The sequence below is a fragment of the Etheostoma cragini genome, chromosome 21 (genome assembly GCF_013103735.1).
Source record: "Etheostoma cragini isolate CJK2018 chromosome 21, CSU_Ecrag_1.0, whole genome shotgun sequence".
Taxonomy (NCBI): Eukaryota; Metazoa; Chordata; class Actinopteri; order Perciformes; family Percidae; genus Etheostoma; species Etheostoma cragini.
In genome coordinates, this window is record NC_048427.1 from 1,728,849 (window position 1) to 1,745,973 (window position 17,125).

The 17,125-nt window shown below is 40.7% G+C and overlaps 1 protein-coding gene across 1 annotated transcript in view; it reads left to right on the forward strand.

The window, feature by feature from the left end:
• LOC117936511 (inhibitor of nuclear factor kappa-B kinase subunit alpha-like) overlaps nucleotides 1-14,838 on the forward strand; it is a 17,187-nt gene extending 2,349 nt beyond the window's left edge. The window contains exons 5-22 of the mRNA XM_034859601.1: nucleotides 755-824; nucleotides 930-1,018; nucleotides 1,101-1,190; nucleotides 2,868-2,992; nucleotides 4,439-4,546; nucleotides 4,766-4,901; nucleotides 5,396-5,590; nucleotides 6,314-6,416; nucleotides 6,673-6,796; nucleotides 7,763-7,914; nucleotides 8,001-8,062; nucleotides 8,151-8,260; nucleotides 9,342-9,391; nucleotides 9,821-9,926; nucleotides 10,076-10,223; nucleotides 11,496-11,632; nucleotides 12,425-12,524; nucleotides 13,782-14,838. Of these exons, the coding sequence (XP_034715492.1) occupies nucleotides 755-824; nucleotides 930-1,018; nucleotides 1,101-1,190; nucleotides 2,868-2,992; nucleotides 4,439-4,546; nucleotides 4,766-4,901; nucleotides 5,396-5,590; nucleotides 6,314-6,416; nucleotides 6,673-6,796; nucleotides 7,763-7,914; nucleotides 8,001-8,062; nucleotides 8,151-8,260; nucleotides 9,342-9,391; nucleotides 9,821-9,926; nucleotides 10,076-10,223; nucleotides 11,496-11,632; nucleotides 12,425-12,524; nucleotides 13,782-13,847 (1,971 nt within the window). The 3' untranslated portion in view covers nucleotides 13,848-14,838. The remainder of the gene's footprint in view (nucleotides 1-754; nucleotides 825-929; nucleotides 1,019-1,100; nucleotides 1,191-2,867; nucleotides 2,993-4,438; nucleotides 4,547-4,765; nucleotides 4,902-5,395; nucleotides 5,591-6,313; nucleotides 6,417-6,672; nucleotides 6,797-7,762; nucleotides 7,915-8,000; nucleotides 8,063-8,150; nucleotides 8,261-9,341; nucleotides 9,392-9,820; nucleotides 9,927-10,075; nucleotides 10,224-11,495; nucleotides 11,633-12,424; nucleotides 12,525-13,781) is intronic.
• The last annotated feature ends 2,287 nt before the right edge of the window (nucleotides 14,839-17,125 follow it).

Consider the following 17,125-nt stretch of genomic DNA (forward strand, 5'->3'; position numbering starts at 1 on the left):
TGTCAGGCAAAGAGTGTGTCAGGCGAAGAGTGTGTCACCCTGTCAGGCGAAGAGTGTCGCACTGTCAGGGGAAGAGTGTGTAGCGCTTTCAGGCAAAGAGTGTGTAGCGCTGTCAGGCAAAGAGTGTGTCAGGCAAAGAGTGTGTCGCACTGTCAGGCGAAGAGCATGTCAGGCAAAGAGTGTGTCAGGCAAAGAGTGTGTCGCACTGTCAGGCGAAGAGCATGTCAGGTGAAGAGTGTGTCACGCTGTCAGGTGAAGAGTGTGTCACCCTGGACGTCAGTAGAGGTTATATTAGCCTCTGGTTCAGAAGGAGTTTGGACGACTCCACTGACATTCAGAGAGCGTCAGAGCAGCCAACAGACATGAGTCAGGCCCTCTGTGCTTACATCACCTTTCTCTAATACTATCCCACTTAGTTTTGTGGTTACAGTAAGTCTTCATGATATGACACTTGGTTTATGAAGTTTATAGCCGGCTGTTGCTCTGTGAACAATGACGTAGTTAAAAAGGAAAACATGCTTGGATTTGACTGATAAAATGCAACTCAGGGTCTTCTTATCTTTGATCATGATGAGCTGGTTAACATTTTACATTTCTTTCTCAGTGCACATGTGCAAGGATTAATGTTTCCTCACATACTCTACATTATGAGGCTGATATTCTACTAGTAGAAGTGCAGCTTATCAGATTGTGTCACCATCTTGTCATGTAATGGAGGTTTACTGTGACAGTATTTTATTTGTGTGGGTTACAGATGCTGAGCAAACCTGAAAACTGCTGCGGTTTGAAAGAAAGTGAAGTGCTTTCATTACTTAATGACGTTGGTATGTTAAGTGTTTGTTTTAGTTTTTTTATCTGCGGCTTGTTTATTCAGACGTGTCATCTTTTAGAGCCTTATCATTCAGTTAAATCACTGTGTTCTTCCCCAGGATCTGGGATTCAGTATCTGCACGAAAACAAGATCATACACAGAGACCTTAAACCTGAAAACATCGTGCTGCAAGATATTAACGGAAAGGTAAACCGGCTTTATGTTATTGTTCTGTTTTAATTTACAACTTAAACAAACTGTCTTACATTTACTCATTCTTTATCTGCAGCTGGTTCACAAAATCATTGACCTGGGCTACGCTAAAGACCTGGACCAGGGCAGTCTGTGTACCTCCTTCGTTGGCACGCTTCAGTACCTGGTAAGCAAGCAAGTAGTTATTTCTTTATCCTCAGATGCACCTTACTTTATGTAATCTCTGACTAATTACTCACTTGAAGGTCCAGTGTGTAATGTGTTTAGTTGTTTATTGTCAGAATCGCTGTTGCATGTTCACAACTTCGTCCACCATCAATTCCAAGTATTCCTATTGGCTTGAAATTTTCCATTTCCATTTGCATGGGGTAGACGCTCCATATTCACACCGTGAAAAACACGTTAGCCGGTAAGGGACATGGAGGATTCAGAGGGTTTTACAACACATCATCGGATCGGTAGTTGCCTTATTGGAAGTACTGCGCATAACGACAAAGCACAGGCACTGAAGTAGATCCTGAACGTCGTCAAGGAAAATGGTTATTTTTGCCTTGTTTTAGGTTTAGACCGAGAAAAAACATCTGGAATATTATCGGCTTCCAAAAGTTAATAATCCTCACACTAAGGTCCTTTTTACAGTTCATTGGCCGTCTGGTTTTATTTTCTAAAAACGCTTGTAAAACATCAGCCCTGTTGTCTTCAGTCAAGATATGAACATCATTTCTTTTCAGGACAGTTGGATGAAACTTGAATTATGAATCGGAGGTGCCGTTTTTGCTCGGATACGATTCTCTCGGTTCCTGAGGGTTAAAAACCAGGGAGAGAAACGCCAGACGTTATCAGAGGAAAGGAGGCGCTTCTGGTTGGCAGAGCTCAACCTCACTCAAATAGCGTGCCGTGTAGATGGCAAACTGGGGGTTTTGGAAATGAAAAAAAAAGGTTTGAGTCGCTTTTATCACAATGATGTCTTAAGTTGAGGTTAGGCTGATTAAAGACGTTGTTTTTGTTCATTACTTATTTTGGTTTTCACAACACAACGGTCGTTAAAGACCTGGTACTGCGTCTCCCTCCCCCATCAACGCACCATCTGGTTATAGGCCTCCAAACCTTTGAAGGATTTAAGGTCTGACGCTGTGTATGGGCTCGGCGAGACAGAAACAAGTAGTCGACTATCTCAGGATATGCAACTGAAGGAAGAATCAGCAGGTCGTCGTGGATCTAAGAAGAGGGAGACAACTCGTAGGGATCTGCACCACCAATAAACTGTACATTTTTAAATTGTTGCGCCTTTTCTTTGCGGTCCAAGTCCTTCCCTTTATACCTTTGCATCTTGGATGCTTTTCTGTTGTTTGGACATGGCTACAGTCACTTATCCAAAGTGCACAATACTCCAGTTTACTCCGTTCAGTTGTTTACACCAAGTGCCTCCAATAGGTCCGCGCATCCCGGTTAGGGCCCAGAACGTCACGTCGGTGAAAACCCCCTACACCGCTTCTCCTTTCGCATTGTTGCTCTCACATGATGAACTCACAGGTTCTGCTAATCTGCTGATGGGTATCGTCGCTTCCTGGGTCCCGGCATGTTTGAAGAAGAAAACATGGAGGAAAAAGACCGGCTTTTTGAAGCCTAAAGGCTACCGTAGCTGAAATGCGTACTTTGAACTGAGTTTATTGCAATATATGATCTTAACGCTAGATGGGAGAAATTCCTACACATTGGACCTTTTTAATAATGTTTTGAAATCCTTTATTTTTTTCCCGCCTTCACAAATCTATAAACGCTAGATAACTCGCGTTGCCAATCAAATGTATTCTGTTGAAATGCACCACTTTGTTCTCTGCAGGCACCTGAACTGTTTGAGAACAAGGCGTACACTGTAACCGTGGACTACTGGAGCTTTGGGACTATGGTATTTGAATGCAGTTGTGGTTTCCGTCCCTTTCTGCACAACCTGCAACCTGTGCAGTGGTAAGTAATGTAAATCTACTGTATTTATGTTCCGCATTTATGTTTTTTTACATATTACTACCATTCAAACGCATTCATACACTGTGGCCGAGGCCGCCGTACAAGATGCCACCTGCTCATCAGATACACACTCGCTCACATTTACACACCGATGGTGCAACATCGGAAGCTGTTAAAGGGTTCAGGGTCTTGCCTAAGGCCACTTTCACATTGGACTGCAGGGCCAGAGACAAACCACAACCTTTCCCATTGGCAGACGCTCCACACCTGAGCCACAGCCGCCCCGAAGTTGACTTAATCAGCAAAACATTTTGTGTTTTGCTGATTTTATTTTACCACATTGATGAAAGCATATTGGAGACTTTAGTTGGCTCATAAATCAAAGAAACATTCTCTTAAATCATCTCATCAGTCTACGGCAGATGTTTAGTGAAAGGGAAGACCTGAGGCCAAGAAAATAAGTGACGTAAAAGAGACAGGTGTGTGTTGACAGGAGAACAACAGGATGCTTGTCATCGTAGTTTGGTCTGCTGAATTTGTCAGCAGCAGCAGCATAAGAAGGTGTGACATACTCCTCCATGAAGGCAATGTAATTACTTTAAAACCTCCGGTACCCAATTCCACCCTTTTTATCAAAAATGAAACTCCTCTGAGTCAGAACTCAATCAAATCTCAACACTCAGACATTATGCACATTTTTAGATCCAGGGTGACCACAGTTTCCAAGCATTATAATTATTTCTGATTTCCAACACAAATCATGTTTTTAAGTTTTCTTCAGTATCAAAATAATCAAGTGAGAGCTGATTACATTCGTAAGTACACTGCAAACAGGTGCTGCTCATAGATAATTTGGCATTCTATTAATAGTGCCAGTTTGCAGAAATCCCACACACCAATAGGATTTCTTCCATGAATTAAAAAAACAGGGTTTAGGTAAATTAAATGGAAAGAAAACTGAGGCGAGCAGTGATATAAGGAGGGCCAGCAGGTGGAACCAAATCACAGAAATATGACTTTCTATGAATTTATTTTAATTTATATTTATCCCAGCAACTACCTGGCTGGCCTTCCTAAACTAAACCTGTTCTTACCGCTCTAAACAGAACACAAGGGAGGCTGCCACCTCTACACCTAGTCTGTTGAACAATGATCATTCCTTGTTAAAAAAAGAGTTTTATTAAAAATTTAAAAACCCAATTGTAAGAAAGTTCCTCATTCACAAGGCAAGTTCACTACAACATTTTGGGGTTCTATAAGCGTTCAATGTTGAGGCGAAATATCTGAAAACTGCATCTTCCACGACTAGTTTTGATGTATGGAAATGTTAAATTTTTCCATCAACTGCTGCTATGCTTTTGTGCTTTGTAAAGAAAATGAAGATGACTTATTTTAAGATGTAAAACTGCCCCTCCTCACTATTTTGTCATTCTTTCTCATCCACAGGGCCAGCAAAGTGAGGAATAAAGGTCCAAAAGACATCATGGCTGTGGAAGAGCAGAATGGAGAAGTCAGGTTCTCCACACACCTCCCCTACCCCAACAACCTCAGCAGGTTAGGACTCACTTACAATATCCGTCACTTCAAACACTATTCATACAAGGTGTGGATTTTCTTTCTCTGCAATGTGAGGGAACGTACATTTTTGTCCATTAGCCACTTAAATGAAAAGGAAAATAGACTTGAGCCACCGGCTGTGTGGTCCAAGTATTTGGACAGCGTTTGGTGCTAATTTCTCTCCTTGAACGCGTTATTTTAATTGCTGTTATTTAGGACGCTGTTGGAGCCAATGGAAGCTCTGCTGCAGCTGATGTTAAAGTGGGACCCTGTCCAGAGAGGAGGCAAGGTCAACTCGGACACCAAGAAGCCCATGTGCTTTGAGAAGCTGGAGCAGATACTGAGTATGAAGGTGCGTTACTGGCAGAGTTTTATCTACCGAGTCAGCCTCTCATCGGTGCGCTTGAGACAGTTGTACCGGGGTCAACCAGCATTTACATATTTCTGTTATGACTGATAGTGTTCATTTCTTAAATGTTGAAGGTTATTCTGTCATCATGGTTTTGTTTGAATTTCATTAATACCAGTCCTGATATGATCCTTGCATTTATGTACAGATACATACACAACAATGTTCTGTGTTTTCACATTTTAAATGACTAAACACAAACTGACATCATTTTGATTTAACTCACTATCTGACCGAAGGACGACTAAACAAGATTAGGAATGTGACTGAACATTTAATGGCAGCGTTCAGTACTTTCAGTACTTTCAGTACTTTTTATGTTTGGTGCTAAGAATAAATTATCATGTACAGTGGCCTTCAGCGTACCAAACATTTCAGTAAATAATGAACAGTACTTTGTACTAAACAGTTTGTCTTCTGTGTGTCTCTCTCACCAGGTCGTCCACATCCTGAACATGACCACAGCTCAGGTCCACTCGTTCCAGCTGACTCCGGAGGAAAGTCTCCACAGTCTGCAGATGCGCATCGAGGCTGAGACCAAAATCGAAGTGATGAACCAGGAGCTGCTGCAGGAGACGGGAGTGTCACTGGATCCCAGGAAGCACGCCGCGCAGTGTGTCCTAGATGGCGTGGTAGGTGGACTCTCTGTAACGGTCCTGTTGGAGTTCAAACCAGCAACAGGGGGGGTGTCCCGCTAGGGTTGGGCATACGTTTTAATTTTAACAATTCGGTTTCAGATTCTTCCTTTTGAATCTGGTTCTTATGGATCCTGGACTCTTTGACGGGTGGAGTTGAAATGTGTCACAGGCTTATTTCACAGATAAGAGGAACATGTTATTTTGATTTGATGGGGATTTACAGTTATACCGGGCTTTTTCAAACGTAAAATACAGGAAGAACTTGGCCGCCACGGAAACCAACAATTTTTTTAATTATTCCAAATTAGAACCAGTTCTTGATACCCAATCTTAGTGTCCTGATGGTTTTAGGGAATTAGGACAACAGGTATGTACTGGTAACATTTCCAAATGAAGTCCAGCTGCAGACCTGTGTTGCGTCCTGTCATCTGTCTGCTGATTCCTACTGCTTATAAAGCAAAAACAAAACCATTTTATGTTGTTACCTCCCATTGGAACGTTTACAAAGACAGGAAAAGGTGGTCACATAACTTGTTTCAGTGCTAAAAACTAAAATGATGCAGAAAGTGCAGCATCTGTAGGTCCTACGGTTCACACACACTCACTGCATGTGCGCTGAGGGACTTTAAATCAATCAGAAATACTGTTTTAAGCAACGGGAAAGCTATTTACAGGCTGTTTAAAGTGGTTATTTTCTTTTTATTATTTCCTGTGTAGAGAGGGTGGGACAGCTACATCGTCTACCTCTTTGACAAGAGCATCACCAAGTACTCTGGTCCCCTCAGTGCCAGACAGCTGCCCGATAAAGTCAACACTATAGGTGAGTCTATTTCAAGGTATACCTGCTGATGAGGAGATAATGAAGCAAAGTGGAAAATGTGCCTTGATGCGTCAGTTTGATATTTATTTAACAAAGAACAAGTTACACACACTTCCTGTCTCCGTTAGGTTGTAAACTACAGTTTTTTAACAGATTATTTTACCGCACCGATCCGCTAAATGGCAGTTTTGTGTTCTCCATTCTGTTTTTAACACCACATGTGCAACTCTTAATGGCTTTTGTTTTAACTTTGCAGTTCAAGAGGCCCGGACACAGCTGCCCCTGGTGGTGTTGAAGAAGGTTTGGGGTGAAGCGGTGAGCTACATCTGTGGGCTGAAGGATGACTACAGCAGGCTGTTCCAAGGACAGAGGGCTGCTATGTGAGTCAAACCACAGACTTCTCTCATCTCTTTTTGTTTTATCACAAAAACCCTACGAATATTGGGTCTCTCAGACAGAGGAGAGCAGGGAAAGGAAATGCAGGTGAACAAATGCTTGTTTTTTAAATAGCGTTAAAAATATTAACAATGTGTGGCGGCTGGTGTTGATTGCCACAAATTAGTCTTTTTGGGAAACACTCTCCTGCAGCGGGGCCGCAGCGTTCGCTAACGTTAGCTTCTCGTTTCATCTGGGGTCTGATAAACAGTAAATTCATCAAATACAGTGTCCAAAAGGCCCAAGGATTAGAGACAGTTCAATTCAGTAGAGCAGACGGCTCTGCAGGGTCGTGTAATTACGACTTTATGACTTTTCGTAAACAGCTGAAGGAGTGGCGGTGCGTGGTGTACATAGCGGAAACCCTGCTGTGACTCTGCCCTATACCCTGGCGGCAGAAACTTTACCGTGGCGGGCCGCCATCAACGTAGAGGAAACACTGACCAGGACAGACTGCTACTTTGGGTGGTGTTATTTTCTTTGGTCCGTGGCCCAAGTGGAAAATTAGCTTAGTGTTGATGTATTAAAAAACATCAAACATGCATTTTAGGTGGATGAGATGAGAGTAAATCCAGTTTTTCCTCGTCCTCGTTAGCTGTTAATTTGTACAGAATGCAAGAGTTTTCTAACAGAAGTAACTGACAACAAACCTTGTTATTGGGTCCATATTATTTACAGTAGACTCTTTTATTTTAAATAACGGCCATGTGATCCATGTAAGTTGCTTAATTTGAAATAGTATTCCCTGGCCTGGGTAAGGCTCTTTAATCCCTATTTCCCCATACACTGGTCCATGTCATTGCTATCTCCTGCTGAGCCCGGGTAATTGAACTCAAGCCTATGCGCTAATAGTGCTCTTTTACCCTTCCAACCCTCTCTACCTCTGACTTGTCTCCTTTCCTTCCCTCCAGGTTAAGTCTCCTGCGCTACAACACCAACCTGACCAGGTGTAAGAACAGCATGTTTGGCTTCTCTCAGCAGCTGAAGGCCAAGCTGGACTTTTTCAAGAGCAGCATCCAGTACGACTTGGAAAAATACAGCGATCAGATGCACTATGGCATATGTTAGTGTTACTGGATCTAACATTTACAAATGGGCATATTTTAATAGCACTATTTGTTTTGATGAGCTGTGTGTGTTTGTTTAAAGCCTCTGAAAAGATGCTGAAAGCCTGGCAAGAGAACGAGGAACGAGCTGCTGCTTTTGCACAGGTAATGCATGTTTTCAAAATGTTTAAAACATTTAGAAGGCCTGTAATGTTTCTCAGTGCAAAACCTTATGGTGGAATTTGTCCTGCAGGTGGCAGAGGTGAGCCATCTGGATGACGAGATCATGGCTCTGCACTCAGAGATAGTGGAACTTCAGAGGAGCCCGTATGCTCGACGCCAAGGAGACAAGATGGAGCAGCTGTAAGTGTTGAATGTCATCTGACCATACTGCAGTATGTCGTCTAAATAGTTATCAGCGTAGTCTTTCTCCCATGTTTTGATTAGAAAGACAGAAGTGATCATATAGATAAAGCTTGATGGTTCTTCTTGTGTTGGTTTGTAAACATTCTGTGTAGATAATGATGTGTAGAGATGTAGAAAAGCACCAATATTAGGTCAAAATTACACAAGAAATGTTTGACTTAGACAGAACCAAAGAAACCTGCACAGCATTGCTCCCTTGTACTCCCTTCGTTTTATCAACAGCAATTTGATATTTAAGAGGTTTACAGACAGATGTTGCGAGAGTGGGGATTACATGCAGTAGAGTAAAGGTATTCACCAGGATATCAGGAAATTGAGATTACTCTGCAAAAATATAACTACATGTTGTGCTACAGAGATCCCAAATGAGGAGCACAAGAACTGCAATTGGCCAGCTTGTGATGCTTGTCTTTTCTCCTAAAAAGTCTCTGATGCTGATGGACATTGTTGATCTAAGACAACATGTAGAAAGTAAATATAAAAGGCTAAATTATCTTATTCTTTTCCATAATACACATCAAGCAAAGACATCTCAAGCTCAAACCCTCTGCTCACCAGAACATTCAGTAATGAACCAGCGCCGAGTCTCCCACCATCCCTCGTATCACAGTAGTAAATGGAAGTATGTGAGCACAGTTACTATGGGATAAATAATTAAAGCGTGATACAGCCTGATCACATATGATACACCTTCTAGTGTTGGGGAAGTGATATCATTAAGTGAAATCCAACGCTGAGGTATAAATCAAAACAACAGGTATCTATGTTGAAATTCGAGTTTTTGATCCTGCACATCTGCCAATAACACGTTATTGTGGGCAAGACATTTGTAGAAAGTGTCACTTCCATGGCGCAAACGGTCAAGACAGGATGGATGTCTAACTGCATTTTAAACATGTTGCATTAAACGATAATCTGCTGTGGAAAAGACCCAAAATAAAGTCTTTGCTAAAGATTTTTCCAGTGATATGTTATTTATTCGTGTAAATATTTAAATGGGACTTAATTCATTTTGCAGAGAAGAAAAGGCTATTGAGCTCTACAAGCAACTGAAGATGAAATGCAAAAGTAAGTACCATCCTGATCAAAAGTGTGTGTGTATAATTATATAGTTGTGCTGTCAAATGATTTAGAATTGGCATCAGCTGTGTGCTTGGCCATCAAGAGGTATTTCAGACTGGACGTGCTGCAATGATTGCTCAGTTCACAACGACCAGACATACAGATCCTGGTCAGTGGTCAGTGGAACATTTGGCAACGTTTAAAAAGGAAACTTTCCATCCAGAATCTTATCGGCGTCCATATCGCTGTCTCACGATCGCCATACTCTCAAAACGTAACGTTACTACTCTTTGGCCGGCTCGCAAGCCCAAAAAGTATGTGTGAGGCGGGCCTGTTCAGCTAGATCTGGTGGGTGTTGTAGTTTTAAATATGTTCTAAATAGAAATCAAATTAATCCATGTGTTAAACTGAGTTTATCTCATTGTTATCTCTCAGCTCCTGAGCCAGATGTGAGCAGTGACAGCTCTGAGATGGTGAAGGCCATTATTCAGACTGTCCAAAACCAAGACAAGGTCCTGAAAGACCTGTACACCCACCTCAGGTAAGAGTCCAGCACCCCTCAACAACATTCAGTGTTTGATTCTGTAGGGAAGCAGCTTTTCTGTGACTCTTCAACATGAAAACACCATCCTCGGTAGAGATACTAATACCGAATGTTAACGTCTGCCGTGTCTCGACTCCTCCTAACAGTAAGATCCTGATCAGCAAACAAAAGATCATTGACTTGTTTCCACGAATTGAGAAAACCTTGGAGAGCATCAAGGATGCCGACAACACAGTGATCCAGATGCAGATCAAGAGACAAAGAGAGTTCTGGCATTTACTGAAGATCGCCTGTGTAAGTGACTCTGCTTTCTTCATATTATGAGTTTAGTGTGATGTAAAGTGTGTGTGTGTGTGTGTGGGGGGGGGGTTTATGTTTATCAACACTCGGGAAGCTTACTTTTTAAGGTCAGTGTGTTATCACTGAGGGATTAAATATTCAAAATAATCTACCGTAATTGAATTAAACTCAGTCACGCTGTCCTAGGGCTGCAACTAGGGATTATGGTTTTAATCATCTTCTCTGCGGATTTCTCGATTAACTAATTCTTTTTTGGTCCACACAATGTCATAAAATAATAAATACCTTTTGGACCTAATTATATAAAATCTTCTCCAATTTACTGAGATTCCAAAAGAGCCAGATTTAAAGTGATTATACTGGGAATATCCGAGGTAGTGATGGCCAAATGAAGCTTTGTGAACCAGTGTCTTTATTTTCTGAGCCCAGTAGATGGCGCTCTTGGTTTTAAGAGAAAGGCATTACATTAATTAAGAGGCATTAAGACATTACAATTCAGTCTATTGTCAACCTCTGTTGAACAGAGAGCGCCATCTACTGGGCAAAAAAAATAAAGACACTGGTTCACGAAGCTTCATTTGGCCATCACTAATCAGAGTTGCCTCCAGGCAATGAAATCTTTTTGACCAAGTCCACAACCAAAACAAATTCAGTTTATTATCCCATAAGACAAAAGAAAACAGGAAATCCTCACAATTAAGGAGCTAGAAGTTGGTAAAAAATGGATTGAAATCTCACAAATTATTAATTAATCACAAATATAAGCATGGCTGGGACGTCGGGGGTGGGGGAAAATAGGGCCTGAGTACCCAGGGACCTCAGGTGAGGAGGGCCCAAAAAGATGCTAGAATGAATAGCTGTGGATGGGGGGAGGGGCCCCGTAGAAAATGCCTTTCTACAGGGCCCAGAATATTTTACTACGCCCCATTTATAGACGTTTCCTCCTTGGACCAGCGGCCCTTTGCTGAATGTCATTCCCCCTCTCTCTCCCTTTTCATGTTGTCAGCTGTCCTATCAAAATAAAGGCCTAAAGTGCCCCATAAAATAACCTAGAGAATGTGTAGTCTCTGTAGCTGATGAGTCCGTCCTGTTGGTCCGCTGTGGTACTTTCTGTTCTCTGTGACCTCCTCAGACTCGGCTTCTCTAACTCATCCCAAACAGACTCAGCGGGAGGATGAGACGCCTGCATTCCTTCTTGTGGGAGGAGGACATCATGTTTGTTTTCGCTGCATGTATCCACATGATCTCTCTTTCTTTCTCCTCCAGGCTCAAAACTCAACACGAAACTCCATAGCAGCCAGTCCCGAGTCGTCCAACCTGCTGCAGGTTTCTCCCTGGTCGCAGTCGGCTCAACCCGTCAGCTCCCCCCATCCCCTGACCTCCCTACCTGGGCCCAATGACAGGTAACAGATCGAGGGGTTGATCCAGAACATGCATGTCACTTATGACTGCTCTGTCAATGCCGGTATAGAAATGATTCTCCCACTTAATCGTTTCATGTTTAACTGTGTAATCAAATCTCTACAATCTTATCTCACTATAAATGGAGAACACAAAATACTTTATTACATAAATGTTCATCAATATTTTCTGGAAACACCTTTTAGTTCTTTTGTTTGACTGTTCAAAAAAACATGAGTCAAACCACGAGGTTGAACACTTTATGTATCGTGAATGTTATTATAAGGCTGCAAGCAACAATTATTTTCATTGTCAATTAATCTTCTTGATTAGTTTTGTTTTCTTAAATGTCAGACAATGGTGAAAAATGCCAATCGGTGTTTCCTAAAAAAACCAAAGATGACATCCCTGGCATCTTGTTTTGTCCACAACTCAAAGACATTCAGTTCCCTGTCACAGTAGAGAGAAGAAACTAGAACAATATTCACATTTAACAAGCTGGATACAGATCATTTTTTAAAAACTGATCAAATTAGTTGGAGATTATTGTAAAAGTTGACGACAAATCCATTAACTGATTGATCTTTGCAGCTCTATGTCACTACCCTTTGGCATTTTATACACCTTAAACAAATTGTTGTTGTGTATTAATACTGTGTTCATGCTACTGTCATGTGACTGTTATACTATGCTACACAGGGTTTATTATGGCAGTTTTTGCTTTTTCTCCCCAGTGGCGTTCTTCTGTAGTCGATTAAAATACTAAACGGGCGTCTTCTATGTGTTTCCTTCAGTGATGCTGCTCCGCGTCTGCTGCAGGAGAACCAGAAGTACCTCAGTCAGCTGACCAGCCTGATGCAGGAAGCTGCTGATGAACAAGCCAAAAGTATAGTGGTGAGTTCACTTCCTTTAACTTGCGGTGTTTCAGTTTTGCACTTTTTCTTTTTTTTAATGCACCCTCACACTCGGACACAACGGCAAAGAGAGGCCAAAGAAAACTAACACAATCACATCAAATTCTCCAAATGAACTGAAGTCAACAAGTACCTTCAAACCTTATTCTCATATCTTTTATAAATTCCTTAACTAACACTTGTTTTAGCTACTTGTGTCAGCTATATACCAGGAAAAAAAACAACGTAATTGAATCTCTGATTGTAAAATACATTTGCATACAACATAGTTTGACACAAACTCTTCTTTTAGCTATATTAAATAGACACACACACACACAGACACACACACACACACACACACAGTGTCCATACAGATCTAATATTTCAGCTTTTTTTGATAGCTCAACTGCCATAATTACCTTGTAGTGATCTGATATTTTTCCACATTTATGACTCCCCTTTAGGTTACATAAAACCAGAGTTTACTGTAACACCGAGTCAAACTGCCCACTACGACTCACACTAACCTTTTAATGACTTGAGATCGATGCATCCCTAAGTGTCCGTCTAGAGTTTTTTTTTTTAAATCATTTGAAAGTATCTTTGCACATTGTTACGCGACTACAAAGAGGAAAACGTGTTTGAAGTTTTGGTTGTGTACGCTGATGTTTGACCAATGACTTCACTGAGGTGATCAGATGGTCTTATATTTAAGGCTGTCCTCTCGGTCCGTTGGTCAACTAATTTGACATTTTGGTACGAACAATTCTTTAGTCCAATAATCTTTTTTTCATGCTGAATGACTTCCAAGAATCTTCTGATCACATCTTTACCAAACACGAGACTTAAACTGCTGCTTTTGCTCAATCGTTGTGGAGAAACTCAGTTTTACAGATCTGTCGATTAAATCAACTATTTGATTAGTCGACATAATCAAACGAGTGATCACCGACAAATAACTTTTAAAATCAAGCACCGTAGTAATTATATAAGTCCTGGTGTCAGAGTCAAATCAGCCATGTTGATAAGGTTAGATAGATAGATCACCAGATAGAAAGCAGGAAGTACTTATTGGAACAATTATCAAAGATGGATGTAGTGATGGTGCACAAAATACGTCCAGTGAAGGATATTTTTACACAGATGTAGTTGCACTTCATTCTAGGGGAAGTTGCTTCTTCGTTTACAAAGTATTTTTGTGTATACAAAACCTAAAACATCAACTCTTAACACCTGGTGGTTTTCCTCTTTCAAGGACCAAGACTGGAGCTGGACGAAATACGAAACCCTAACAACCAAACTAAAAAAGAGAAATGCGTGATGGTTTTCTTGCGTCCTTGCGTCCCTTCCTGCGCTCTGAGTAACACTAAAGACTGGAAGCGGCTCACACAAGCAGACACAAGGACTCGGGATAGTCTCTTAAAAAAAAAAGCCTCTCATGGCGGAGTTCAACACATGCTCGGTGGTGTCTGGCCGCTCCAGTCGGATGAACAATGACGCCGTCTCACTCCACTTTTCTTTCTCCTTTTTGCTGCTCACCGTATATCACGATTCATAAAAACTGATATTACTTTTCACTGTTATCGCTAAATTGAGCAAACTGTAGCACCAGATTTGAGGGGTGGAAGGTGGATTTATCGCCTGAGTGTTGGACAGAAATATGGGGACCAGTTCAACCGAGAGACGTACAAGGAAACAGGAAGTGGTTGGGGGGGGAGGAAATTACAATCAAGCAAACAGCACTTTGATACTCCCATGTATCGTCTCTGTAACGAGACGATCCAAGCTGCCAAAAACTGTCCCAAAACTCACATTTACAGTTATTAAACTCCTTTTGTCATATTCTCATAATCAATTTGATATGTTTTACTATACATAATCTGGGGGTACGATTCTATGTAAATGTTGTTTTGATTTTAAGTTTTCTTGTTTATTAAAGTGTTATTCTATATCATAGGCAGAAGTTTTTTGTCATGATATCTGTGACAGACGTGGCTGGCCATCATGTTTATACGATGTCTATACTGTCTTTTAAATGAGTGTCAGATACAAAGAGCTCGGTTGTCTCATCATGTGCATATTTTATTTCACTGGATGGTTCGCGCTGCTTTCATGTCATACAGAGTTGAAACGGTTAGTCAGCAGTTACATCCAAAATTAGTGCCCATTTTTAAACCCACTTCCAGAAAAATCATCAGAAGAAACTACAAATAAATGCATGTTTCCAACCCACTGCTGTTGAATATTAGGAGTTGGTCAATGGAGATAAACGCATGCCATCAAACCATTACAAAAGAAGAGGACATACATAAATGTCTCCAGTCAAACGAGAGACAACGATGCAGAAAACATGTAAATATAACACATCTGTGTCCTTAGTGCTGCAGACAGATCAGAAGGAGTTGAATGGAAATCCACTTAATTAATCCAAAAGAAAATGAAAGGGCAAACCATTAACATAAATATCAAAACATTCTCCAATGTATTTGCTGCTTTTCTTGTTTTTTTTATGAAACTGTAAAACTGCTGATCAGACAAAACAAGCAGTTACTAGAGATCACTTCAGAGAAGAAATTATGAGCAAATTTCACTATTTTATGTCGTCTAACAAAAAAATAATGAATCAGTTAATCAAAAAAAGTAATCTGCAGATGAGTCAATAAAAGCCATTCAGCTGTGTTGAGTGATCTGATGCTGGTAAGTAGTCAGTGGGACTGAAGTCTGGCGTGCTGGATGCACAGAGCGGGTAAAATGCCCGACCTCCTATCTCCTCTATCTATTTACCAAGTGCACCGTCGCTGCACCCGGGGGCGTAGCGCCGCCCAACACGACTGTGATTGGCTTTAAGAAATACAAACAGCTCAGACCGTTAGTTGCCCCACTGTCTAAGAACGATAACTCATGCAGTCAGATAATAGTCCGGTGCGGTTCCAGTGCTGTGGAGATCTGGCAAAGAACTCATTTTATTTCTAGTGATTTTCTTTTTTTTTAACTCAATTTTCTGTATAAAATGTCAGAAAATAGTGAAAAATGTCTGTTAACATTTCCCTCATTTTCAGTTACTTGACTTCAGCAGTCTGAAACCTAAAGATATGCAACTTACTGTTATAATAACAGAGAAAAGCAGTAAATCCTAACATTTGAGAAGCTGTAACCAGAGATGTTTTGGCATTTTTGGCTTGAAAAATCACTAAGAAATCAACTTATCGATTAAACCATGGATTCTTTCAGCTCTAGTCATGAACATGGGACTCTTTCCTTCCTCGTCCATACATTTATGACATGAACGTTGCAATGAAGCACAGTGTGCTTCCTGGGTTGATGGTGAAATCATAAATAATTGGAACCAGGACAGTAAATGGTTGAATGCACTGCAGTGACCCAGTTAGGGAGCGGTTAACCCTCGGAGTTGTATTTATGAAGTTACAGTGCAATGGAAAATATATTTTCTGTATTTAAGTAACTGGATATGTCATATTTCTTTCCATTTAAGTATTTGTTTCCATCTGATGATTTGTCTCTGAATGTTTAATTTTTAGAAATGTAAAATGATCAAATGTTTGCCTGGTAACACAATAAAATGACTTTGGCATGATTCTGCTTGCAGTTCAGTTTATTATAAGCTTAAATAAAAACAACTAATTATTATTAACCCAGCCTTATCAGGAAGGAAATGTTCAATCTATTCCGCTTTTTTAAACTTCTTTTATAGATAAAACTATGTACTCCTAAAATATAATGCATAAAGAGAGCAGCAACTTTACTTGGTTCAATTCTTTTAAAAAGTCCATAAATAAAAGCATGATTTCCTCACCTTCTACGTGTTTTATAGTAGTTTAGAACGTCATAAGTGAGGTTACTGCTGGTATTACACACCTGCTGTCACCTCAACACTAAATCAAGGGATTTCTCAGATTGTGACACAGTAGAAAACACTGGAGAAGTACAGCGGGGGTTTGTCCTGTTATCTAATGGCGGATTTCCATGACATGGTACCTGCTTGATGTTGGTACTAAAAAAAGAAGTAGTTGATAGCTGGTACCAGGGACTTTTACCAGGCGAGTCGAGCAGGTCCCATGTAATGATAAACTCTATAAAAGGAGAAACCGTAAACAATGGAGATACTCTCTTACTCTACTCTTAAACAGTATCTCAGCCCTCAAACTGAGGGATTAATAGTGAGTCACAGAGATTATCTTCTTCCGTCTCATGACAAGTTGTTAAGTTCTGGTTCAGTGGAGGACTTTTAGACAACCTTGGTTGTTTTACAACGTGGAAATGAATTGTCAGGAGTGTTTCAATCATAAAAAACAATGCCATGTTAGTTTACTTGGAGAATCTGAGACACAGTCGCAGTCAGAAACCTTAACCCTCATGTGGTCCTTGGGTCAAACTGACCCATATTCAGTTTATTTTTTTTAAATAAAAGAAATAAGCGCTGAAACTGTCAACATTAAAAGTATCAAAGAACTCACCCACAGCATTGAAAGTGACAAAAATGTAGGAAAAAGGGATAATAATGTCGTTTTTTTTCATGGTTGACGGAAGACAACACAAGGGTTAAAACATGGATCGTAAATCATCGGAGAAGTTAAAATT